The 26,763-nt window shown below is 43.4% G+C and overlaps 1 protein-coding gene across 2 annotated transcripts in view; it reads right to left on the bottom strand.

Annotated features, from left to right (window-relative positions):
* The window catches only part of Arhgef28 (Rho guanine nucleotide exchange factor 28), a 286,411-nt gene that overhangs the window by 134,437 nt on the left and 125,211 nt on the right, over positions 1-26,763 (bottom strand). For both annotated transcript variants that reach the window (XM_051183017.1, XM_051183018.1), the window contains exons 5-7: positions 17,084-17,267; positions 14,347-14,527; positions 8,799-8,868 (exon numbers count right to left, since the gene is read on the bottom strand). In XM_051183017.1, coding sequence (XP_051038974.1) covers positions 8,799-8,868; positions 14,347-14,527; positions 17,084-17,267 — 435 coding nt within the window. The remainder of the gene's footprint in view (positions 1-8,798; positions 8,869-14,346; positions 14,528-17,083; positions 17,268-26,763) is intronic.

Consider the following 26,763-nt stretch of genomic DNA (forward strand, 5'->3'; position numbering starts at 1 on the left):
TTTGGAATCATTTTCAAAACATTTGATACTCTGATTTTCAGAAAAAAAAACTGGTAGAAACTAATGCTGCCATGGATGTCCACATAGAAATGATTTTTTTTCTTTTTATTTTAAACTTTGTTATCAGACAAAATATTGTACAGGTGTGTGCGTGCAAACATATGTCCTCTTTCCTCTTGAGTATATGTCATGTGCTGATTCTGTTTCATATGTCTCTTACGAACTTTTACATCTAGGCTCTCAAGGGTGAAAAATTCAATCATGGGTTTGGAGGGGAGACAACTTCGGCTTCAAAATGTGGTTGCAATCATCAATAAGCAGAAGCTCTAAGAAAGCCGTTAGATTTCAAAGTGAAATTAGGGCACAATCTTCCTAATTTAGTCTACGGCTTAAATAAGATGAAGTAGTCACCTTTCAAAGGGATAAACACAGTGTGACTTTAGGATTGCTTTTATCCCTTGTGACTTCACTTAGAGTTTACTGCAAGAGAGGGGTTCTTAAGCTTCATGCTTAAGATAAGCTTCCACGTCTATTTCTTCTTAGCTGAGTTTCGTGCTCATCCCAAGCTTGCTCATTTAACCCATCTGGAAGAAAGAATCTAAGTTAAAAGTGAAACCAATGTATTGCCTTGAGGTACACTATGAGGATTCCCCTGGCCTGTGAGACTCATAAGGTGGTCCAACCAGATGGTCTATAAAACTCCTTCCAGCTCAAGCCCTCATCCTTCAATGCTGTGATACAGTGGAAGGTAAGACTTTCCATTTATGTAGGGGAAAAGCTAGTATTGTTCTAACAGTGTACAAGTGTGCCTGCTCTCAGCTTGACAGCCTGTCTTCATCCTTGGATCTTCACTGTTGAAAGTAGTTTCCTTTTAGTAGAAACAAGACCGGCAAACACAATCTCTAGAGAAGATTTGGAGAAGGATGTGCTTCCCAGTAGAGAGAAAGAGGTAACTGCAAACCACCTTCTGGCTTAGAGGAACATTCACTGCTGTCTTTTCATAATTTTTAAAATGTATTTTTTGTTTGTTTTTGAGGGACCACTGTACCTGTTTCCATATTGGCTACACCAGCTTGTACCACTACCTGAATTAAGACATAAGAACTCACAGTGGTTGGGGCAGCATACACATGACTTGTATCAACCCACACCAGACAAAACCCCAGTGTGTATGTGTGTGGGGGGGGTGTACACAATCCATCCCTAGCACGGAGCTATTGGCAATTGCTAGATACTGGGAGGGGGAGAGACAGTATTCTCTAAGACTGTGGCCCCTGGTAAGTTGACCACATTCCAAGAATAAATGGGCAGCACAAATTAGTCTTGAAGGATTAAAAAAAAAATAGAACACAAGTTAGAAGGGTAGGGAATGGAGGTGTTGAATCTGAGACATTTGGGGGAGGTGGGGTGAATATGATCAAAATAAGTTACATGAAACTCTCAAAGAACTAACAAAAAAATATTTTAATTGATGCAGGCTTAGATACATTTACATGTACACAATGTATCAGAGAAATCTATATTTCTACCATGTCTTTGATTTCAGAGCCTATAAACTCCTCTTTTCTAGTTCTTAAAATATCTAAGGTGTTATAAATCACAGTCACCCTGCTGTGCTATGGAGCAATATGTTCCTTTTCCATGACAGTATGTTGGCATCTGTCATCCACATTCCCCATAATACCTCCTCCCTCTCCCCAATCTCCCACCTTCCTAGCCTGTAGTAACCACTTATCCACTTTCTCCTAGAATATCAACCCTTGTGGTTCCCGCTGATGGCTGAGAGCATACACTTTTGTCTTTCTGTGCCCTTCCATTTAAAATTACTGAAAATGTCCAAATCCCTCTGTTGTCTCCTCCTCCTTCTCGTCCTCCTCCTCCTTTTCCTATTCCTTCTGCTTTTGAGACAGGGTTTCCCTGTGTAAATCTGACTGTCCTGGACCTCAAACCATGCTGGCCTCAAACTCTCAAAGATCTGCCTGCCTCTGCTGTTTGAATGAGGGGATTAAAGCTGTGTACCATCACCCTCCACTGTCCGGCTTCCTCTACTCCCTAGGGAAGGGTACTGATCAGGCCTTAGGTACTGCAAACTAGAGGAGGAGGAGGCTGTATCCTCAACTAAGTCATCATCTTAGAAAACAGCTTCCTTGATGATAACCTCAATCCCCAACACCTCAGTCCCCAGCTGCCCTGGCTTAAAACACTTACATCTTCATGAAACACTTGTACCACATGCAAATATTCTCAAAATCCCTGAGTTACAGTATTTATAATGAAACATCTTAGGATGTGTGGATAACAGCCCTCTTGCTCTCCCAACACTGCCTCACAGGAAATAGGCAAATATAGAGAACCAGCCAGCCATTCCTCCACAAACCACATGAACAACTCAAGCAAAGAATCTGCTCGCTTCCAGGCACAGAGCATATGGCACCACTACCTACTTCCCAGCGCATGCTGGAGTTACTTCACTTACACTCAGAACCAGGCAGCAGGCGCTGGGTCACTGCTACAGGAGACACCGAGCAAGTGCCTCACCTTAAGTATTAAATGACACCACACCTCTACTCCCCTGCACCCTCCTCTGCCACCTCTGCACAAGCACAAGGGCTTGAGTAGCTTTCACAATGCTGAAAAGCCAGTTAGCTCAAGTCCACGGCAGAGCCCAGTTCTGAGCTGTCTGCTTGCTGCCTGGCAGTGTGTGTCATCGAGACGAGTCTGAGCATGCGGCCACCAACTTCCCAGCGACAAAAGCTTGAGATTAGCATTTCCAGGCAAGGATCCTGATGTTACACATTTTCCATCACACAAACACCAGAGAACATTCGAGACCGGCAGTGTGAACATGCAATAAATAGATTCGCTCATCCCGAAGTGGTTTTGGAGTGCAGTGGGTGAAATGTTAGGTAACCAGCTGACTTCTCACTGCATAGACAAGACATGCTACTTAAGAAAACCTCTTCTGAGCCACTCCTCATGAAGAAAAGTCAATTCTTAACTCTCAGAAATGTCCCTTCCCCATGGCCACGAGTGCATGTGCTCCATGAGTGCCTACAACTTCCTTCGGTTCACACCCACAGACTCGGTGCCTAGGACAAGGCCTGCCATACAGCAAGTCTTCGAAAATGCTGGAGGAAATTACTAAGAGTAGGACTGAGAGCAGGGAACGCGTAGCTTGCTTTTGGTTATTGCTGAATCTCCAGGCCTACAATAGTGCCCAATACAAACTAGGCACAAAATACATAGTTATATATGGTGATATATTCTTCATGATTTATTAAAGCGTGCCTGAGGATTCAGAAAGCAATGTCAGCCTCAAGTTCTAGAAATCAGGCAGTGGTGGTACACACCTTTAATCCCAAGACTCAGGAGGCAAAGGCAGATGGATCTCTCTGAGTTCAAGGCTACCCAGGGCTACATGAGATTAAATCCGTCTAAAACAGCGACAGAGCCTTTAATGCCAGCACGAGAGGTATAAAAGATAGGCGCAGGATCTTCAGAGCCAGTCTCGGCATTCTCCAGCCACACTGAGGAGAGCATGGTAGTCTGGAACTGCAGTCTGAGGTTTGGTAGAGCTAGGATGGCCTTTCAGTCTGAGGTAGAGGTAAGAGCTAGTGGCTGGCTGCTTCGTTTTTCTGATCTTCAGCTTGAGGCTTGAACCCCAATATCAGTCTCTGGGTCTCTCATTTATCATGCTACAGTTATTTACCATACAAGGAGAGAACCCATAGGACTCCAGCTGCCTGCCCAGGCTTTGTCTTGTGGTAGGTTCTTGGCCTCTCATCAAATCCACACAGGCAAACAGCTGAGCCTGCCCAGTCCCAAAGGAAATAGTTTTACCCTGTTAGAACTCATGTTCCATTCCCCATTTCCTGTTTCCTTGTTAATGAAGCTATGGAGGGCGATATTACGAGAAGGAGCTATTATAATAAAGTCACAGACCAATGTGACAGAAGTTGAGACAGCGTACCACACAGATGGTATATTCCATCTACAAAAACAATTTTTAATGGATTAGTATAATCACACTATATTGTTTACACAGACCATGACCAAATCCACTCATTTGCATAGTTAATATATGGTAATAAAAATAAATACTAAAAATAGTGAAAAAGAACCTAGATTTAAACAGGGGTACCTGGGCTGTAAGAGTTCTCAGCTTGCACTGTGACCAAAAGTTTCCAAGCAAGTAGGGCCTCTTATACAGCAAAAACTGTGGGAACCAGGTGTGGGGGGCTCACAATTTAATGCCAGCATTCAGAGGTAGAGAGGTCAAGTGGCCTCATATACAGGAAGGCCTGGGTCTCAAAAGCACACAAATATAAAGGGAATTTTCCCAGAGCATTGGGAGGTACAGATGCTTCACCCGGACGAGATGACCCTGATTATAGTTCCATAGACACATTCACCTCCCTAGACCACTAGCAGAGAATACTACTGACAGATGCTGAGAATCCAGGTGTCAGTGAAAAAGGAAATGCAGCATGAGGAAGGGGCAGGGGAGATGTTCACTGGCATCATCCTCCAGAGTACTTTCCTCAGACCACCTCCTAAGGATCTTTCGCTAACCAGCTGAGTTAAACGAAGCTACCCAAGCTCCTAATTCTTGACTTACTAGACTCTGTGACGAATCAGATGCATTCTGGATCTCTTAAGTTAGGTCTCACAGAGAGTGTTTTCTATGTACTAGAGGCCTTACTTTTCAGAACATCTAGCTCAGTGCATTGCTCTGCAGAAAATCCTAGGTTATAAAGTAGATCCAGAGGTGCATACCTGTAATCTCAGAGCTTGAGTGGTAGAGACAGGAAGATAATAAAATTAAAGTTATCCTTGGCTACATAACAAATTGAAGGCCAGACTGGTCTACATGAGACCCTTTCTCAAGGAATTTGGGAAATAAAACAAAAGAAAATCTTAGCATAAAGAGACCAATAAGAATAAGACTAAAAAGGCTGGATGGAGAATGGAGCTTATTTCTTTTCAAATGACTTTGGGGTCTATGGTGGCTTGAATGAGAGTGGCCCTATAGTCTCATGTATGTGAGTGCTTAGTCACCAGGGAATGGAACTCTTTGAAAGGATTAGAAGGACTAGGAGGTGTGTCCTTGCTGGAAGAGCGGTGTCACTGGGGGTGGGGTGGGCTTTGAGGTGTCAAAGTACATGCCAATCCCTCCCTCTGTCCCTCCCTCATGCTCTTCTCTCTCTGCCTGCAGACCAGCATGTAGTTCTGAGCTATTGCCCCAGTGCGTGGATGCTGCCATGTTCCACTAAACTTCTGGAACTATAATCAAGCCCCCCAATTAAATTCTTTCTTTTATAAAAGAGTTGCCTTGGTCATGGTGTCTCTCCACCACAAAAGATCAGTGACTAGATAGAGCCGTTTAATTTGTTCAGAATAACTTCCCATTATTCTTCAAGTACAATTGCAATCATGAAATTATAAAACCATAATTGCTTCACAATAATAATAATAAAATCATTTATCACACTCACAAAGACAGCAAAGTTAATTTCCACTGCTCACACAAGTCCCTCCACCCCAACTCATTACCACAGCAGGGAGAGGAGCACAATCTATCTGATCGCCAATGTACCTCAAAGAGACAGGCAGGTTAACATTAAGAAGAAATAAAAGAGGACACTTTTATCTTCAGGATGCTTTCCAGTTGAGTCTTCTGGAAGGAAGAAACCTAAGTGGCTTCACTCTAGTGGAACACTGCCCTCTACTGGAAGGTACAAACAGCTTCTATGACTCGTTCAACACATTCTAGGTCTACAAAATTTGCCTGTTAGTTATGTGGACCTAGTGGACTTGGGATTCTTGCCAAATTCTTTTGGTCTGGTGTCTGCAGTCCTGTTCACCTGATTGTCCCATAGACCCATCAAACTCAACCTGTCTAAAACTGAGTACATTATGTGTCATAGACCTGCCTTCTAGACCCCCCAGAAACACACCCAGGCACAGAACTCCCCTTCCTCCCACATCGCACTCCCCACAACGTTCATCTCTCCCAACCTCACCTAAGACAGCGTTCATCTAGCCCCACCTCAGCCCTGGCCTTACTTTGCTACGGTACAGCCCTTCTGCATGACTTTCTAAAGACCTATGGCTTTCCTTGCCTTTCTTTTGGACTTTCAACTGGAATCTCCATTCTCCCAGGGTGACCTTTCCAAAAAGCTGTTTAAAACAGCTCCCAGAATTCTCAGGGAGAAGCTCCAACCCACTGAGTCTTCCTGAAGCCCTGTTAACATAGCTGCTCTCAAGCCTGTGTTCTTGGTATTCTACCACCACACATGGGTATGCCGATGGGAAAATGGCCTGAATCCTCCACATCCATCCCCTCTATCTGGGATCCCTTCCCTCACTAAGATCCGAACTCCAGGGACATATGACATCTGCATTGATCATGCCACTGTTACAAGCTACAACATGCTTGAAGCAGTATTTGCAAATGACTCATGGAGCACTTCCCATAGTCGGCCTAGAGAGCTTGTTTCCTTGTCCAGCCACAACAGCAAACCACTCACACCCACACCCCAGCTCAAGAACTCCAAAATCCAGTGCTTGTTTAGACTTCCTTTTAATCTAAACTAGTTTAAAGGTGAGAATAGGGGAAGAAAGATGCATGAGATAATCTTTCTTTAAAAAAAAAAATCAGAAGTTGGCTTTTAAAGGGGCCAGAGGTGATATAGAGATGCGGAAGCACTCTGAACTGGCAAGTCAGAATCTTATAACCAAGTTTGTCCATCAGCCAAGTAAGAAACCTGACTGGCTACAGTTACAGCAGTAGAAGTGGACCAGGAAGAAGTCTCTCACATAATCTCCAAAGAGAAAACATAACATTATCTAGACCATCTCCCTGGGCAGGCAGAGCATCCAGCAGTAGCCCTGCCAGAGCAGAACCATGGCAATCCTTCCTCCCCCAGGCCCAGCAGGCTCAGTCCCTTGTTGGACCCAGCAGCAGGTGCGGTGTGTGTGTGTGTGTGTGTGTGTGTGTGTGTGTGTGTGTGTGTGTGTGTATGCCACACGGAGCCCAGCAAGTCTTTATACTCTTTCTCCAAGGCTTCTGTCAAATACTCGGAATGCAGCTGCTCCGTGCTGCTAACTAAGTAGAGGATCACAATATTAACCAGCTGTTAACACTCACGGCAGAGAAACAAGGGTCTGGCTTCTTCTGTCCCTGACTCCAGCGTGAGAAACTGAGATTCTCAGTGCCATCAGACTGGCAATCCTTTGCATTCTTCGCATATTTCAGGAAGTCCCATCACTATCCCCAAATTAAATTGATAATTAATTCTATTCCACATGTGAATAACCTTTCATGTACTCATAATTTCAAAATAGGAAAATCAGTCTAATATCCTAGCTAAAATATGAATATAATACCCTAGCTACAGTATGCAGCAAAAGAAACAAGTAACATCATTTGTATTTCAGCATTAACAATGCTTTTCTGTGCTGTAGCAGGCCACCATCAAAGAGCAGCAGGCATAGCCCTGGGCTCCACCACAGCTGTGGGCCTCAACAAAAGCCACAAGGTGATGGAGAGCATCAGCGAGCCCAGGCACAGGCAGCAGGCACCACAGGGCCTTACCAGTGACACCAAGTTCATGTGGGACATGATTCAGGAGGCATGCAGCTCTGTGCCCTACGAGCAACATACCATGCAGCTGCTCAAGGTGTCCAAAAACAAGCGCATGTGCAAGTTCATCAAGAAGTGGGCACACACAAGCGCGCTAAGAGGAAGTGGAAAGAGATGAGCAACGAGATGGGGGCCATGAGGAAGGCCAGGGCCAAGAAGGACTGATGCCCCTGTCAGATCTCCTTCCCAACAAATGCTTATACTGAAAACAAACAATAGCAACAAACAAAACACAATGTTTCCTATGTACCTGGTGATAAGATTCCTCTAATGCCTGGATTTGGAGGGAAATTAAGATTTTATTTCACAGGAGAAACAATAATATGCAAAAAAAAACCCATAAAAATGATTCCTACAAAATATGTGCCTAGTATTAAACTTACTACATGTTTATTTGCATAGGGAAAATATGTGAACTATAGTAAGGCATTTTTTAAAATATGCACCCCCACCAAAAAAATGTGCCACATTGAACAGAATGAGGAGCAATGACATTCCTGATGGCAAAAAGGGCATCTGAGTGACCCCTTGTGCCTTGATGTGGAATAATAGCATTAGCAGAACTGCATTCAAACTTGGTAGCAGCTCTATAGGACCAACGCCTGGGTTTTCAGAACTATTCTGCACCCTGACAAACACCCCTGGTACCTCATCTCTAGATAACAACAGTTCTTCCCCATTCCTCATGCCAACAAGCATACTCTTCTGCTTTTGGAAGTATCCCCAGGAAAATCCACCAGTCTAGCCCAGAGGAGCAGTTATACAACGCTTGAACGAGCAAAGTAGCAAATGCTTGACGGAAGAAGGAAAGAATGAACAAAGCTAACTTTGGAAGAAGGAACCCAGGACATAGGGACGGACACACACACACACACACACACACACACTCACACACACACACACACACTCACACACACACACCACATGGCTGAGATGGAGCTCTGAAGATCTGGACCACAAGGACCTGGCTCAGAGCTAGCAAATGGGTAAACGCTAGCTGAGTAAGAAGCAAACAAATGGTGCACTGTGCATGAACCCCAGATCTTGCCTCCACACCCCTTATTTCCTGCTATGCTTTAGTGTGCACTGAAACAGACTGGCTAGCAACCCCTGCATTTTCTGGGTTCCCAACATGGGACAAGGACAGGCATACCTTCTTCAGTTTCTGCAGCTCCAGAAGGCATGGTTGGTCTCTCTTCTGTCTTGGCTTCTTGCTCAAGAGCCTAGAAGATAAGGGGGTGAAGGGTTAAACCACTGAAAACTATTTTGGGCCCCAGATATGCAAAAGAAAGGTAAAAAGTACCATTACAAACCTCAGAGCTGGGAAAGCTGGCAAGGACAGTATGTATTGGGGGGAGGAGGTAAACTCTGATAGAGGAGCACACAGCTAGTATCCAAGGATGATGGCAAGTCAAATGAAACCCAGGGGCAAGGGTAAAAGCCTTGTCATAAACCCTCATTTTTTTTCTGCTGTTCATAGCCACAAGTTTCTCGGGAATACTGTGTATGGACCACAGGAAGGACCTTGACACAAAAAGGGAGAACTGAGTGTTGTTACACCTGCCCTACTGGAGTGTCCTATACCCACATCTTACACAGGTGATGAGAGAGGAGCTGATGGGGAGGAAGGACCACAGTCAGGGTGTATCCAGAGTGACCACCAGTCAAAAAGTATGCAGGCTGGCACGGACTGTTCCCGGCTGGATCCAAGTTGCTGAGCCACCTCAAGGGCAAGGCAAAAAGCTGCCTTCTTGTGGGCATAATAATTTGCTCTTGAGATTCCCTTGGCCCATGAAAATATAAAGAAACAAAGGATTAGATGATAATGAGCTGAACTGTTAAGCAGCCCAATATGGTATCAGCATAGGTTCTACAATAAATCTTCATTCTCCTTGGGAAGAAAACCACACAACTACCAAAGTTGGCAAATTCTACCACAAAATTATGCTGGTAAATTGAGTGACTCATTCACTATCTCAGAACATCCTAAGGGCAGAATATGTACCAAAATTACAAAGGGGCAGTGGGCACTAAGGGCCTAGGCATGCACGGTAAGATACCTTTGCCAGCGTCCCCAGTAAGATGTGCTTCCCTCTCTTTTGGGCCCCATGAGATTAGGAAAGGACTAGACCACATCTACCAAGGAAGTGTGATCTAGTTAGTTTTTATTGTCAACTTAATACAGCCTGGAGTCACCTGGGCAGAGGGGCTCTCAGTTGAAGAATTCTCTTGATCAGACTGGCCTATGGCCATGTCTACAAGAGACCATGTTGACTGATGACTGATTGTAGGCAGTATCATCCCTAGGCAGGTAAGATGACTCAGTTAAGAGCACTGGCTGCTCTTCCACAGTACCTGGGTTCAGTCCCCAGCACCTTCCTGGTGGCTCACAACCATCCACAACTGCACTTCCAAGGATCTGATCATATTTTCTGACCTCTGCGGGTATCAGGCATGCACACAGTATACATACACAGGCAAAACATTCATACACATAAGGCAAAACAAGTACTCTAAAATAAGTTGTTTTTGGTTTTTGTTTGTTTGTTTTATTTTAAGAAAGATAGAAAGTGGAGCACGAGCCAATGAACCAGCCAGTAAGCAGCATTCTTCCATGGTTCCTGCCTCCAGGCTTCTGCCTTGAGTTCTTGTCCTGACACTCCTAACGGTAGACCGACATGGAAGTGTTAGCCAAATAACCTCCTTCCGCCCCATGTTGATTTTGGGAGTGGCGTTTATCATGACATCGGAGAACAAACTGGAGCAGGGTGGCACCTAGCATAAGAAGTGAAGCTTGGAAGAGGGGGTCTTCATACAAGCTCAAGGCCTGAGTTAACCATCTGCCTGCTGCTTACCTTGACCTTGAACCTGTCTTCCATTGAAGGGAGTTGCCAAGCCTGAGTGAGAAAAGGGCATCGGGCAACACTGGTTTCTGATTACAAAACTAAACATGAAATAAAACACCTAACGTTTTCATATAAATGAGAAGTATAAAGAACTTTTATTCTTATGACCATTCTGGAATACAACTTTAAATTTCCTAGTTGTCTTATTCCTTATAGCTCAGTGCTAGGACCATAATGACTGATACGTTTTAAAAACATTTTTAAAAACAGAAGTTACCAGCGAGTTCTTGCCCTTGCATATGTGAAAGGCTCTGAGTTCAATCCCCAACACAACACAACACAACAAAATAAAACACAAACAAAAACATATACTTAGCTATATTTAGAGTTCTATACACACATATAGCACGTGACTACCTTTTTCAATTCTTTAAGTCCTTCACTAAATTTATTTAGTATGTATTTATTTTGTATGTGTGTCTATGTGTGTGGCATGCATGTGCTGGTGTGTGTGTGTGGAACAGAGGACAACTGACAGGAGTTAATGCTTTCCTTCCACTACGTGTGTCCCAGCCAATTAAACTCCGGTCATCAGGTTTGGCTGCGAGTGCGGTTACCTTCCAAGCTACTTTGTCAGCCCAGATGTATTTATTATTCATTCATTTTCCCACATTCCAATCCCAGCTCCTCCTCCCTCCTCTCCTCCCACTCCCTCCACTCCACCCTCCTCCCATCTGCTCCTCAGAGAGGGCAAGGTCTCCCATAGAAGTCTGCTAAGTCTGTCCCATCAACCAGCTGAGGCAGCTCTCCACCCCACACCCCTGTGTCTAGGCTGCAGTCCAAATTTCTTAACATTTGTCACTACAGTTTGGATATTTAGCAAGGGTTTGGTTTTTAGCACTGTGGTGGTTTGAAGGAGAATGGCCCCATAGGCTCATGTGTTTGAGTGCTTGGTCCCTAGTAGTGGAACCGTTTTGGAAAAGATTAGGAGGTGTGGCCTTGTTGGAGTGTCACCCCCCCCCCCAGTGACACACCTATGCCAGGCCCAGTCTGTTTCTGGCCTCTGTATCTGGGTCTCTCTGTATCTCTGTCTCTCTATCTGTCTCTCTGTCTCTCTGCCTCCTGCTTAAGGGTCAGATGTAAACTCTTAGCTGATGTTTCTAAGCCATGTTTCCCACCATGATGGTCATGACTCACCCTCTGAAACTGTAAGCAAACCCCAGTTAAATGCTTTCTTTTATAAGCTGCCTTGATCATGGTGCCTCTTCACAGCAACAGAACAGTGACTAAGACAAGTATTTATTACAAATTGTCATGGCGTTGTCATCATCAACTACAAGACAGAGTGAAAACATAAAACATTAACATCTCTGACCAAGTATGGCTTCTGAAACTGATAAGAGGCACAGTTCTGGTGCATGCGAAGGCAGCTAAGGATTTGACAAGGTCTTGGGATTAAGTTTTGCAGAGATGCAGGTAACAGTGACATGCCCAGACCATTTAGAATGAGCATGTCTCCTTGAGGGGACAGAGTATGGCTGTTGTTCCGTGTTCACAGAGCAGCTGCTCAAATCATGGTCACACAAAAAAACAGATTTCAGTACATATCAGATTAAATACAGCTTGAATTATTTTTCCCCTCCCTCCTTTCTCTCTTCCCTTCTTGTGTTTTGAAACAGGATCTCAGTGTGTAGCCTAAAACTTGTAATCTCCCCGTCTTAGCCCCCAGAGTACTGGAATTATAGAAATATGTATGTATGTAAGTATGTATGTATGTCACCACTCCTGGGTTAGCATGAATATACTGTATGCATATCCCATATGTAATCACATTAATATTTATTATTCACAATTGACAAAGTGTAGTTAGACATCCCAAATAAGAATTGCCTTTGGGAGCTAGAGAAACAACTCATTGGTTAAGAGCCATTTCTGCTATTGCAGATAATTACTATTTAGTTCCCAGCAACCACATGGCAACTCACAACCACCCCTAAGTCTAGTTCCAGGGATTCCAACACCCTCTTCTGGTTCCAAAGGCACCAGGCACACACATGGTGCACACACATACATGCAAACATAACATGCATATGCATATAGTAAAAATAAATAAATGATTGATAAAAATAATCTGCCTTTTGCTTATACTGCTTATACTTACAATAGCATCTAACCACATAAGATACAGCATGACCAATTTTCAATTCGAGAACATACAGAAGCATTTGTCATGGCCGTTGGCATGAATGACTTTGAGTGGCAAGAGGAATGCTGAGCATCTCCCTACATTCCCAGCCTTCTTGTTTACTTCCCAAGCAATGGATTACAGGAGCAAGCCACCACACCTAGTTCTTGACTGGTTCTCTTATTTTTTTCATGAAACGAAACCTCAGAAACTGGTCATTCAGCTCTCATGCCATTGTTATTGTAGAGCCCGCTGCAATGAAATAATGTGCCATGAGTTTCTCAAATGTGTGCAATATCAACAAATCCAGCTGGAAGATTCTGTAATGACGCAAATGCCCAGTGTTTTGGCTGCACACAGAACATGTCCTACTCTTTCTAGTTTAATCACCACGTGCCACACTGCTCTCTGAACAGCTCTCCTGGGGCCATGCATGTTGCCAGGCTGTAGTCCTGTGGGGCTTCTGGGACCAGACTCCTCTTGAGAATATTGTGAAGTGTAGCCCAGCATCTCCTGGCAGGGACTCGTCACCATTCGGTACTTCTGTGACAAGTCACGGGAATGCCTGCATGCTTTAGTATCACAATAACAAGTGCTTGAAGCCTCAGACCTTACTTGTATATACTGCGTAGAATCCTATGACACATAAAATTTCCTAAAACCCAAATGAAAGTCAGACTCTGAAGAACATGTTTCATTTTAATTATGCAAATAAAATTTTACATGGGATGTGCCAATAATATTTATTTGCTATATAAGCATTTTAACTGCATTTGTAGTTTAATTATATGACATAAACATGGAAGCCAAACTCTGATGGACAGTGGTTTCTGTTTCTCTGGGTTAATGTTTTAATCTGGTTGAAAGCTTGCACAGCCTAGGAAAACCATCTTACAAGTAGATGTGTTTGACCCACAGGAAACCACAGGATCAGGGGCCCTGAGCACTGTCCACTAGACTGAACCAGGTCATATTCAAAACACGTTTGCTTGCTAAAAAATGAAAAATGTAAGTATCCTTTATATTTGACCAGAATTTACAAACTACTAGGAGTGATAAAGGGTTTTAATCCTGAGATGGGCATGCTATAATAGCCCTCAAATCTGGTGTCATAGCCATGACAGGAAGGAGTAAATCTCCTATTAAAAGGACTCTGTTCTCACCTGTCCTGTTCATATGCAAACAGGACACAGGTAATCACCTAAGCCACAAGAAAGCCCAGCAACAGATGCTATACGCTGTTTTGGATAAGAGCTAGAAAACTGCCCATAAGTTCACAGAACACATACCATATTAGAATATTAGGATTCAGTTGTGGGGGCCTGGTATGGAAGCACACATCTGCAGTTCAAGTACAGAGATATAAAGATTCTAAGTGCAAGGACAGCCAGGGCTACACAGCAAGGCCCTGGCTCAGAAAACAAAGCCAACAACAGAAGAAATGCAAGCGAAACAACAATCTATGGGCTGCTGCTTCTGTGCTGCCTAAAGCTGTGCTGGTCTCCATTCCGCTGATCCAGCGGGAGCTCTGACTTCACATCCTCAAGTTTTCATTAGGAAAAAAAAAATAACTAAATAAACATGTTAGCCACCAAGCCCTATCCCAAACCAGTGCACGGATCCCAGACATACTCAAGGAGCATGCACCATTGGTCACATGCAGTACAAACCTTGACAAGGAAGGTTCTGTCCCAAAAGTACTTCCTGAAGAGTTTGATATCTGCCTCCAGCAAATGCTCAGCTGTGTGGTTAACAGTCAGAGTCAATGTTCCTGATGAGTGAACGAACTTGAGCGAGGCATCCTCGTTGAGACGCAGTCGAGAGAAGCCTGGGGAACGGCTACCCTGAAAACTGAACCATCACAAGTCAGTCCACAAGGTTTCACAGATGCCATCCCCCATCCTGCCTGGAGAGTATAAACCCAAATGGAAAGTGATCCTTAAAAGTCACTTACACGCCCAATTACATAAGCATGTGTAAACAGATCTGGGTCAAGCCCTCTTGATTGTCCCACTTAGTGGTGATTTTTAAAACTCTGTATGTCCTAAAGGTTCCTATAAATAATAAAACAGTCCTGATATTTAAGCATAGGAATGAGCCTCACTATTTCACTCCCCTTTTGGTCAGAAAAAGATGTCTCTCCCTTTAATTGAGCTCATGTAGAACAAATTAGCTGGCAACCAATAGCTTGTTAGGTGATTATAATGGAAAATAGATAGGATCTCCAGGGAGAGTGGGGAGGTTTGGATGTGACAAACAACTGATGGATTCCTAACACACTGGTACCACTGTGCTAACTCACTTCCTCGTGCATAAATTTGATTAGGTCATAGCCTTGAACACATTCATTAACAATGAAACAATAGGCCCACGTTCTTGAATATAACGTTATTTTCTCATCTGTCTTGGCTGGCTAAGAACAACTGTGTTAGTTATGCACCTTCTTGATGGCTGGAATTACAGGAATAAATCAGCATAACTTATAAGATCATGCAATAGTATCAGTAAAGATGCCTCAGGTGAAAAATATTGATGTTCATCATGTGGCCGCTTGCCAACAGACTGTCCCCAGATCCCTGCCTTTACAGAGCCAACTCTGCCCCTTTCTTCTTCTGGCAGGTTCTCATTTTGTTAATGAATGTTTGCTTTACAGAAATATATTAAAGAGCCTGTAACTTACGATGGCTTGATTTCTAATTTGTCAATGCTACAATGCTGTATGTGAATTCATTAGAAATGTTACTTGAATTTTGATTTTTACACAGGCTTGAGTGGGGTACATACAGAGTGTATTACTCTCTCCAGCTGCTGGGCAGTGGCAAAAAGCCTCATCCCACAGTCAGCCACACAGCCATGAGACTACAAATCTGATCTCCCACAGTGGACCGTGTTGCCCAGTGATGTATAGAAGGCAATGAATGCATTGCCAACTTGGGCTATTTTCAACTTAAGATAGGTTCACAGGACATACCTCCATTTGAAACTGAGGGGCCTCTGCTGACTTATCTCCATCAGACGGAGTAACAAAACGAGATCTATAAAGAGCAGTTATACTCGAAGACACAGTCTTCACACTGACTCCAGAATCTTCTAGAAAGATTCATGCCAACAAGTCACTCAAGCGAAAGGACCGTGAGCCTGAGCAATAGCAGAGCTATTAATTTAGAACATGGACCCTCTGTCATACATTATATGATCACATACTCTTGTAGCCAGGATTGAGTCTACTTGTAGTTCCACCTATGAGTGGATCTGTTAAACACATAAACTTTTAAAATGTAAAGTATCTTCTGGTGCTGGAAACAGGAAGAAGGTACAAAGCACCCAGGAGATAAAGACGTCTATCTCCAGGAGGGAACACTGCACCAGCCACCATAACTCGGTTAAAGGACATGTTCTTGGCTCGGCCTTTGTAGCCAAGAAAACAGAGTTGTGTTCATAACCAAAGGAAAAGACAATTCCCTTTGGAGAGGTTTGTCCATTGGTTAATGACTGTTTGATCAAATAAGGCAGGGGAGGAGAAAGAGAAAGTTCTGGTTTCTGCCTAATGGCCACTTAGACATCAAATTACCATTAATTAATTGCATCAAATTAATTACATTGAGTTATATGAGCCAAACAAGAAAAACCATCCCACAAAGACACACCATGTAATAATACTCTAACAATATTTAAATTTTTTTGTTGTAATTTTCACTGTACTGTTCTATTTATTATTTGTATTTTACCATGTTATATCAAGACAATTACTATATATGGCTCCTTCCTTCATAAGTTAGAACAATATTTCATCTGAACCAAAGGAGCACATAATCCACTGGTCAGTCACCGGAAGTGATGAGAATATTACCGACACAGACAACTTCAGAGTTACCAGATTATCTCTCTTACATTAGCTCACTAAACCCTGGTGACTACTCCTACAGGGGTTGCCTGTTCTTACAATGAAAATTATGACATTGGCATTTGACTAGAAATAGTCCAGTAAGGAAATCAGAAACGTTCCCATCTCTCACATGATTTAGAAGACAGCCAAAAAAGTAAATGGTCATATCTGTGTAATTATAAATTGTGATTGTAAAATTAATCATAATCATAAAAGACTATAACCCAGAAGCCTTTGCTGAGGGGATGATGTTGAAACTAAAGCCTGAAGGAAAGTGTAGGCCACTGCTTACAACCCTTTTTCATCATCTTCCCTGTGTCTCCCTCACACAATACTCCCAACAAAGGTATCCATGTATGCGCTAGCTAAGCATATACTTGTACTACACACAAGAAGACTAGCTGGAAAAAAAAAACATAAGTCAACACTAGCAGATGGTTTAGTTATTCTCATCTTCCCATTAAGCTTGGCAGGCTCTGTAGACATGGTTAAGAGAGACACTATTAAGCAATTGAACTCACTTTGTGATGTCTTCCACCAGTGTGGAGTGTCCACCATGCAAGGCTAAGTCTAATGGTGTGGTGCCCTCTTCATTGGGTAGCTCCAAGGTCTTGACTCCCCCAGGGAGACACAAGAGAAAGTGGAAAAGCTTAGGCAGGCCCCATCTCACAGCCAGGTGCAGCAGAGACTCTCTGTGTAGAGACACTGAAGGAAAGGGAAAATGTCATGTTAGTTCCTCCATTCATAAGCTCTGTCTCGTATGTCTTATTCAAGAGATGATATACTGGGTGTAACAGAAGCATCATGGCTGGAAGGGATCAAAAGCATCTCAGCATCTCATCTTGACCTCGTGCTCTAGGAATGGTGAGAGGTCCTGGGATGTTTCTGGAAGGCAGGGAGCCAGAGGGCACTGGGGCTGTGATACTCATGGCTCTTTCCATCCACTATGTGACATCCTGCTGCCGCCAAGGATGCAGGAACATCACCGGAGGACCCAAGTTCTCAGGAAAGATCATCCTTTGGAAATACACTCATCAGCTTCCAAGGTATCCACTGAGAAGATCCTGCCACACAGGCCAGGCAGGCTGTCAAGGCTAAGGGCACAAAGAAAACTCTGTTTCCACCATTCAACCTGGGAGCCAGTCCTCCCTCATGAGAGGCTGTGACAGAAAGCAGTTTCTTAAGTGCAGAGCACTTGTGACCACTGGTGGTCACGGTGGTTTGTGTGCCCAGCAATTAGATCCCCGGGAGCATCTCCACACTGCCAAAGGCACCCTGGTGCTATGTCTTTGCAGATGGCCCTGAACATGATAGTTTCCACTGTGGTGTTTACTGCTGTGTGTTAGGCTCATTTCCTGACTTTCACCGTATAGGCTGCCAGGCCCTTGAAGGTTTTCCTTCTTGACAGTAGCTGGTAATGCATAGACTTGCAGAGTTTAAAAATAATTAACTATTAAAGTCTCAATTGTGTATGTGTATTTACTTCATCTGTAATTTGTAGAGCGTTTGTACACTTGTCTCCCTAGTACAATAGCCCAGTACCTAAGACACAGGTGATTCACGACACATACTGTACTGTAAATATGTAAAATATAAAAACATTTTCTTACATTAAATAAGCTAGATTCAGGCTGGCTGTAGGGCCACTTGCCTGGAATCCCAGCACTCAGGACCATGAGGCAGGAGGACCACTTATACCCAGGAGTTTGAGACTAATCTGGGCAACACAACAAGATACAGACAACATACATACATACATACATACATACATACATACATACCAGGCCCATGAACTTTATATTCATGGTCACACTTTAAGGACACCTTCTCCTAACAGCCTAGACATGAAGAGCTGGTCACTACGGCTCTGTGGTGATAAGTCTAGAAGTAATGATAGTGACCATATCCACAACTAAGAAAGTTAATGAACGAAATGCCCAGCAGGCTAGGGACCTTGTCTTCTGTCCTGTGGGATCCCACAAGCATCACAGTGCCTGGCACCCTTGCTAAGCATTTACAGATTAGAGGAAATTACACACGAATGGCAAACCCCTGTGGAAGCTGGCTTTCATCCTGGACAGTGCTGCTATATAGAACACCCATCACTCTCTGTTCCGTCTTGGACAGCTCTTAAATGAAGTCTCCCAACAGAAGCTGTGGACTCCCACTTGGTGCTCCCACATACAGCTAGGACATTAAGGACAAAAATGCCAGCTTCCCACACAGCTCACTGTCCACAAAAGCATGACCTTATTGTTCCACTGACTTCATTAACATAACTTCGCTATTGCCAGAGACTCTTGTCCAGGCAAACCAGTGGCTGTTTACTGCAGAGATTTCCCACAAGACTCATCAACCCTTTGACAGGAACCACCAATGGACAGTGCAGAGACTCCCTAAATCTAATTCTAAACTATCGTGATCCTTGCCAGCTCCTAAGGAGGCCCCCGTCTAAACCTGCCATCCCCCCTCACCATCTCTAACCCTACTCTCACAATGCAAAAAATCTTTATTAAATCAAGCTTCAATTTCTCAGTGAATTTCTGACTTGCCACCCCCAGCCCCTGAAGCCACTAAGGGTTTACAGCCATGTTACCTGACTTAATATGACCACCATAGGCACAGCTTTGTCATGTGAGTGTGAGAAGTATTTGTGGAGGGAGCATGGAACAAAATCCCAACACAACAGAAATAAATACCCCACTGTGCATGGATACAAAATAAAACTGCTCATTTTACATTTTCACAGGTCTATCCAGCTTTCTCGACATCTACTTCAGTGACTACAGGGCTTTAGATTTCAAATACATAAGAACCGACACTTGAGTCCTTATCACAGTAAAGTACCACTAAGTCCCTGTGTGCGCTATCATTTGTCATGTGACATAGCACATACCCCTCTATAGTGAAACAACAGCCCAAATACCAAATCATCTGAAAACAGGCCCACATCCCTGGCTGCATGCAGTCACCATGCAATCGTGTATAATATGCTTCAACTCATCTTTATAAAAACCACAAGACTTGTGTTGGCTTTTCCTCTCCAGGTGCTGGAAACTCAACCTAATGCGTCATGGACACTAGGCAGGAAAGACTTGGTCTTTCTTTTACCCTTGAGGTTTATGATCATTATACTTGCTTAAAAATCAAGGCTTTCATTCTTCGCGGATTCCCCGCAGGACAAGTCTGACAACATTTGTACTTATTTTTCCTATTCTGAATAATAATCAGGAAGAGACTTGTTAGGATCAGGTAACAAACCAAACACACACCTGCACACACACGCACACATACACTGGCCAGCGGAGGAGAGCCGATCAGCACAAGACACTGAGCAGACAGCCACACTAAATGGAATTTTTACACCACAAATCCCTTCTGAATATGGTGAGAAATGTCCCATGTTTGTATAGGTTGCAATTTTCTTCCAAGGAAAATACAACTGAGAGAGAGAGAGAGAGAGAGAGAGAGAGAGAGAGAGAGAGAGAGAGAGAGAGAGAGAGAGACTATCTAAACCCGTGGAGTTCAAACAGTAGCAATGGTAAGGGTAAGCATGGTTTCAGTATGTGAACACTATTCCTTAGTGTCTGCTGCAATGTTCTAAATGCTGATCAAGAAGAGTGTGGGGGGCCTTGCTTCCTCCGTAGCAGAAACTTTCAAGCCTGTCCGGCTAGTCCCAGGCATCTAGTCTGTATTTATGAGGGGCAGAGGGGTCCATCCTCACATCTAAAGTGGGAGAGATCAGTAATAATCAAGCAGCTCACTAGTCCCTTCCCCTAGTCTCAGAACTCCTCCTGCAAGAGGAAGGAGGACAGAGGGCAGGGAACGTGGGCTCTTCTGATGGTCAAAGAAAGCACAGAAAAAGAATTACCAGAGTGCTAAAGAGAGAGCGCTCTCATTTGGTGTAAAGTTCAGCACAGAGAAGAAGGCAAACAGCTTGAAATAGGAAGCATCGTGACATAGATAAATAATTCTGCTTGTTAGAAGGTTTGGATTTCTTAACAGCAGCCAAGAAAACAAACTGTGGAAAGGGGTTATACAGTTTGGCAGAGGCAGGACTGTTTAATTAAAATGAAAAAAAGAAAAAGAACAAAAATAAATGTCTCTTCCTGTTTGTTTAGCTAGTGGCGGGAGTTGTCTGAAGTAACTAAGACAGAATTACTTATAATTGCTCTGATGGCACACATTAAAAGGTATGACTTCTAACGTCCTGGGAACACAACCATCCATACAGAGAGGAACTGAACAGGCTGTGACTTTCAATAAACCGCTCCTGTTTTGGAATGGGGAGGGCCTATCCGCCCTTAACAGGGAACAAAGCTTGATTTTTACATGCTTCAGTCTGTAAAGCATCAGTTTCTTTGCTTATAAAACAAGTGTGACATACACAAAAAGGAGCCAGCAAATCCCGGCTCACTGCCATGACCAAACACCCAACAAGAAACAACTCATAGGGGGAAAGGTTGACTTGGGCACACGGTTTGAGAAGGCACAGTCCTTTGACAGGACAGTGAAGTGGCCGGCTCACCCTGTGTTCACAGTCAGGGAGCAGAACAAGGCTGGCAACTGTTGGTACTCAGTTGTTCTCCCCTTCCCCCAGCCCATCAGGAGGATACCTGCATTCAGAGCAGGTCTTGTCTCCTTAGTTAATCCTCTTTGGACACACCCAAAGACATGCCTCAATAATGCCCAGGTGTTTCTTAACCCGATGGAGTTGACAATTGAAAGGAAACACCCCTTCTCAACTTGATACCCACACAAGTCACTTTTAACCCAAACCATTCCACCTGTACTTAGAGCTCATGGCCGGCTTATAATGGAAAATATTTTTAGTCCATCTCTTAAGATTACCAGTTCCAACACGGTTCAAAAGACTCTCATCTGAAACTCAAAGAAATCTCTTAACTGTGAGCCTGAAATAAATCCTCTAAAATAATTTTCAAGTTATATACTTTCAATATACAATGGTACAAAAGTAAATGTCCCCATTCCAAAATGGAGGAATGAGGGCATAGTAAGGAAATGTCAGGTCAAAGACCGAAATCCAACAAAGTAAACGTCACAACCTTCAGGTCCATGTCCAGCGTCTGGGGCTTATGAGAACACCACAGGTACTCCAACAGGTTTACACAACTCTGTTCCTCCAGCTCTGTTCCTGGGGCGCATGTGGCCTTTCTTTTACACTCCTGTATTTTCTTTTACGTGGTAGCTTTACACTGTAGATATCCAATATTTTTTGGCATGCCCAATATCCTGAGGACTCTATTGCAGATTAGGCTCCTCCTTCTCAGCTTCACAAACCTTTGCAGGTAACCTGCACCACCACACCATGCCTGGCCTCAGATGCATTCTGAACCCTTGGCCAAAGCCTACATGACTCCCTTACTCTTCTGTTGTGCTAGGAGCTTAAGATGTAGCCTGGCCCTCCTGCTCAAAGTTGTCTCAGCTTCTGTGGGGCTGATCTCTGTGTATCTTAAAAGTCAATCCTGGGAATATGTTTGCACAGGCAATCCTGGACTTTCTTCCCTATTGTCCTCGAGGAATCTTTCCTATTATCGCAGTACAAAGTCCAGGATTTCTCATTAATGGCACTAGTCTCTAACATTGTAGCCACTCTGTCAACACCCAAGCTTCTTTCTTCCTCGACAAACTGCACATTTTTCATCTTTCTGCATGTTCTCTCCCATTCTCTCTCCCTCCCCTCCCACAATTTGCTGTGTTGCATTTCAAATCTTGGTAAATGTTGTGAGTATCAACCATGTCACATTCTGAATGTTATGCCACCTTCCACCAAATAACGTAGTCCACTATTTTTAATTCATGAGTAAGATAAACAAGATTCTTCATTAAAATATAAGATAAACAGCCTCTAGCTCAGCTCTGGCCAGAGCCCTTGTTCATCCCTGAGAACCCCAGTGAAGACAGTCATCACTGTCCACGTATCTCTTAGCATATGGTCTGCCAAACTGTCACTACAATGGCCCATTGCACTCTTCTCAAAGAATCCTAGCAGTTATTCACAGCTCCAAATTCTGCCATATTCATCCTGAAAACTAGTTTCCAAAGCACACAAACCACACGGCCAGGTTTCTCACAGTTCCGGTACAAATTTTCTTAGTTTCTTTTCTCATTGCTATGATCGAATATCTGACAAGAAGCAACTTAATGGAGGAGGGAATTTATGTTTGCTGTGTATTCATCTGCCATGGCAGGGAAGGCATGGAGCTGGGAGCATGAGGTGGCTAGTCACCCTGCATCCACAGTCAACAAGCAGGAAAAAGCAAATGCCCATACTCACCCAGCCCACAGGAGGATTCTGCCATGTCCAAGACAGGCCTTTCTCTTTAGTCATTGATTCTCTCTGGAAATGATCTCACAGATATACTCAAAGTTGTGCCTCATTAACATCTGAACTGTTACAGTTCCAAAGAGAAGTCAATCTGGTCTTGACTGTATAGTGAGTAAGTTGTATAAAACACAGCACTTACGGGAGGGACTTCCAGATCATCTAAGACAAAAGAGGAGGGGCAGTAGATGCTTTAAGGAGAGTGGCTTTGCTTCATAGGCAGCCTACCTGTGGAACCATTAATACAACTATCCATACTTTCCAATTAGCATAACATGCAGTAGGGAAGATTTAAAACTAAAATTGCCAATGTAGGCTCATCAATTATAACAACTTTGGACAGTAGAAGAAGCTGCAAACATGTAAAAACAAAAAGTATGTGAGTAATTGCTGGGCTGGTGAGATGGCTCGGCGGCTAACGGCATTTGCTGACAAGCCCAAGGACCAGAGTTTGATCCCTAGAGCATACAGTGGAAGGAGAGCATCTACCCCTCTGATGTTCACATGTGTACTGTGGCATATGCATCCATTGACACACAAAGAAAGAAAGAAAGGAAGGAAGGAAGGAAGGAAGGAAGGAAGGAACAAAGGAACGAAGGAAGAAAGAAAGAAAGAAAGAAAGAAAGAAAGAATAAAATAATAAACATAGCTAACTAACAAAATTCCCTGAAAGTAAAATATAAGAATTTTCCTATGAGATACCTCTATATCCATGTTTATTGACATACTACTCACAACAGTCAAAACACAATCAGTCTAGGTGCCCATCAACAAATGAAAAAATAAACTGTTAAACACACACACACACACACACACACACACACACACACACACACACCAGTGAGTTTTACCTGGTCAAAAGAAGAATTAAATCATGTTATCTGAGAGTAAATGGGCAGGACAAGAAATCATCGTGTTATCCAAAATAAGCAAGTCTCACAAAAACAATTGTTTTCTCACATATGTAGAATGTATGGGAGCACGTTAAAAGGGCATGAAAATAAAAGGGGGCTATTAGGGATGTGGAAATGAATTGGGGTGAAGGGGAAGAAGGGTTAAGAAAGGACAAAAATGGCTAAAGTCTTCTGTGAGTTTAACAAATTCTGTGCCACCCAAAGTGCTAATTGATAAGCCAGCAAATGGGCTAAAACTCTTAGCAAAATGTTTAACACTCGATGGGGATAAAAATATAGAAATAAATTATACTTGTAAAACACAAGTAAATTCAGAAGCTGGAGTTGTACAAGCCTCAACTTGTGCTCCCAAGTCATTCAGCAAACAAATATAAACAATCGCATTTCTATGTGCCAAACCCAAGTGTAGATGGACATAGTCCCTCCCCGTGAACAGTAAACAGACATTTGTGTTCAGAATAAAATAAATGGCTGGCCTATAGAATTGTTGTCTGGTGAACTAGAATTCCAAGGCTTAGAAACGAGTGTATGAGGAAATAAGGAAACTATTCAGTTGACAAGAAAACATATCTGCATGTCCAACCTACGAGGTATCAGGACACAGAAGTTTACAGATGCTTTAAAAGTGCCAACTATGAGGAGCAAAATTTAAGGAAACAAGAGGAAACTATTAACCAAAATTTACATGGAAAGTAAAAAAGATTTGGCAAGGAAAGCACTTGCATATGCATGCATGGACACACACACACACGCACGCACGCACGCACGCACGCACGCACGCACACACACACACACACACGCACGCACGCACGCACACAGGCTCTGAGATGTTTGCTTGGTTGTCCATGCAGTACAGCGTCTTACACCTATGCAGTCTGCTCATGGCTCCCTCTATCGGGTATACAGACAGCCTTCAGTACAGAAGGCGGTGAATCTAAAGTAGAAATCACAACTATAAATACGCTTATTTGAAAAAAGATACAGAGCCAGGCTTGCCTGAGGTTTCTCTTCTGCATCTGATGCATGTGAGACACTCATATTGCAACCATGCCTAACTAAGAATCTCTGAAAACATCCATCGCACACCATCATTGCAGAAAATCTACATTGCGCGTTTACGACTTAGATGGATTTGGCATCTCACTTAGGTTGGCAGTATTTTAGCCTCTGGAACTGTAACTAAATAGTTGAAACACTAAAACGTCTATTAGAGCTCCAAGATGAAGACTTAATTTTGGCTTTCACATCTAGAAACATTCCAAACTGAAAAACACAATTCGGGCAACAGTACCAAGTAATCAGAACCCAGACACACCTTGTACAGTGCAAAGGGTTATGAATGAAAGGGCTCAGGGCCTGGAGTTCCAGCTTTGGGGGAATTGCCTGGGCTGTAAAAGGGAAAATAACATCGAGCCACCTTACTATCTCAAACTATCAGAAAAAACATATAGACCAGGGTTCCCAAGAACTACACATGATCTCTTTAGTACAATAAATCACAGTGTGCTGTCACTAAATAGATCTGTGGCATGTTTGGAAACAGTTTTTCTCTGGTTATCATTTAAAAACATAATTGAAGGGAACTAGTCTCCGGCTTAGGATGCACTGTAATTGCATCAGTGCTGTGCTCCAGATGAGCCATTAAGACAAATTGCCTATAATCCCCTGCCTGGGGCCGCAGGCAGTCATTAGGTGTCATAAGCACCGATTACTCCAGACCTTCTTCCCAGACCAATGCAATCCATTTTTCTCTTGCTGGCTAATGTTTCTTCAAGTTCAGCATCTATGCATGGTGAACTTGCTTGTAGCTTCTGGGCCCCCTCACACCACAGTGAATGGAATTCTCAGATGCATGCTTAGACGACCTTTCAGGAACCCTGCTCCTTATAGGAGTCAAATGAAAATGCAATGCAGTTTTTCACTATTTTACTGACATGCAGGAAGTGTGGTTTTATCTTGCAACTGGCCTTTCAAAGGCTACAGCTGTTGTTTGGATTCAAGTACAACCAGGAAATTAGCCAAAGAGCTACAACTGGGCAGACTCTACTCATTGCCTGGTACTAGACACCAGAGCCTCGGGACCTTGTTCCTAGGTTAAGATATGTTAAACTTTTGAGATATGAACTGTACTATCATCAAGAGATTTTTATCCACCTCATTCAGTGTCAGGGACACAATCAGCAAGGTCTATTCCAGGGAAGGGAGAGAAAGAAGGGAAGTAGAATGGACCAAGCAGGAAGTCAGTATCAAAGTGGCTTTGTACTCAGGGTGAGGCTGGGGACATTGGGAAGATGTTTCAGTAGAAATGTAGACATCATCCCCTAAGCAGAAGAGGGGGTGGAAGGATTTTAGAGATGGTGGGTGACTACAATAAAATAGTATTTTCTGGACACAAAAGGACAATTGCACATACGAACTATGTAGCTGTGACAGCATGCACCAGTCCCACACAGATCAAGATAGAGAAAACCCTGATATGGAATTGGGGAGATACGCATGAAGTCCCCTCCACAGCTGACTGCAGTGGTTTGAAAGAAAATGGCCCCCATAGGGAGCGGTACTATTAGGAGGTGTGGCCTTGTTGGAGTAAGTGTGGTCTTGTTGGAGGAAGTGTGCCATTGTGGAGGCAGGCTTTGAGGTCTCAGGTATGCTGAGGCCATGCCCTGTGAGAGAGTTCACTTCCTGTTGCCTTCAGATCAAGATGTGGACTTCTTCGGGACCATGTCTGCCTGAGTGCTGCCTGCCATGCTCCCTTCCATGACCGTGAACTACGCCTCTCAACTGTAGGCCGCCGCCTCAACGAATGTCTTCCTTTATAAGAGTCGCTGTGGTCGTGGTATCTCATCACAGCCATAGACGGCCTAACAAAGACACTGAAAAACTATTGACAACTGGTGGCTGCTGAGAGTTTGGTTTTTTTTAGGATATGACCTCCTGTTAA

This window comes from Phodopus roborovskii, unplaced genomic scaffold, assembly GCF_943737965.1.
Source record: "Phodopus roborovskii unplaced genomic scaffold, PHOROB, whole genome shotgun sequence".
NCBI lineage: Eukaryota > Metazoa > Chordata > Mammalia > Rodentia > Cricetidae > Phodopus > Phodopus roborovskii.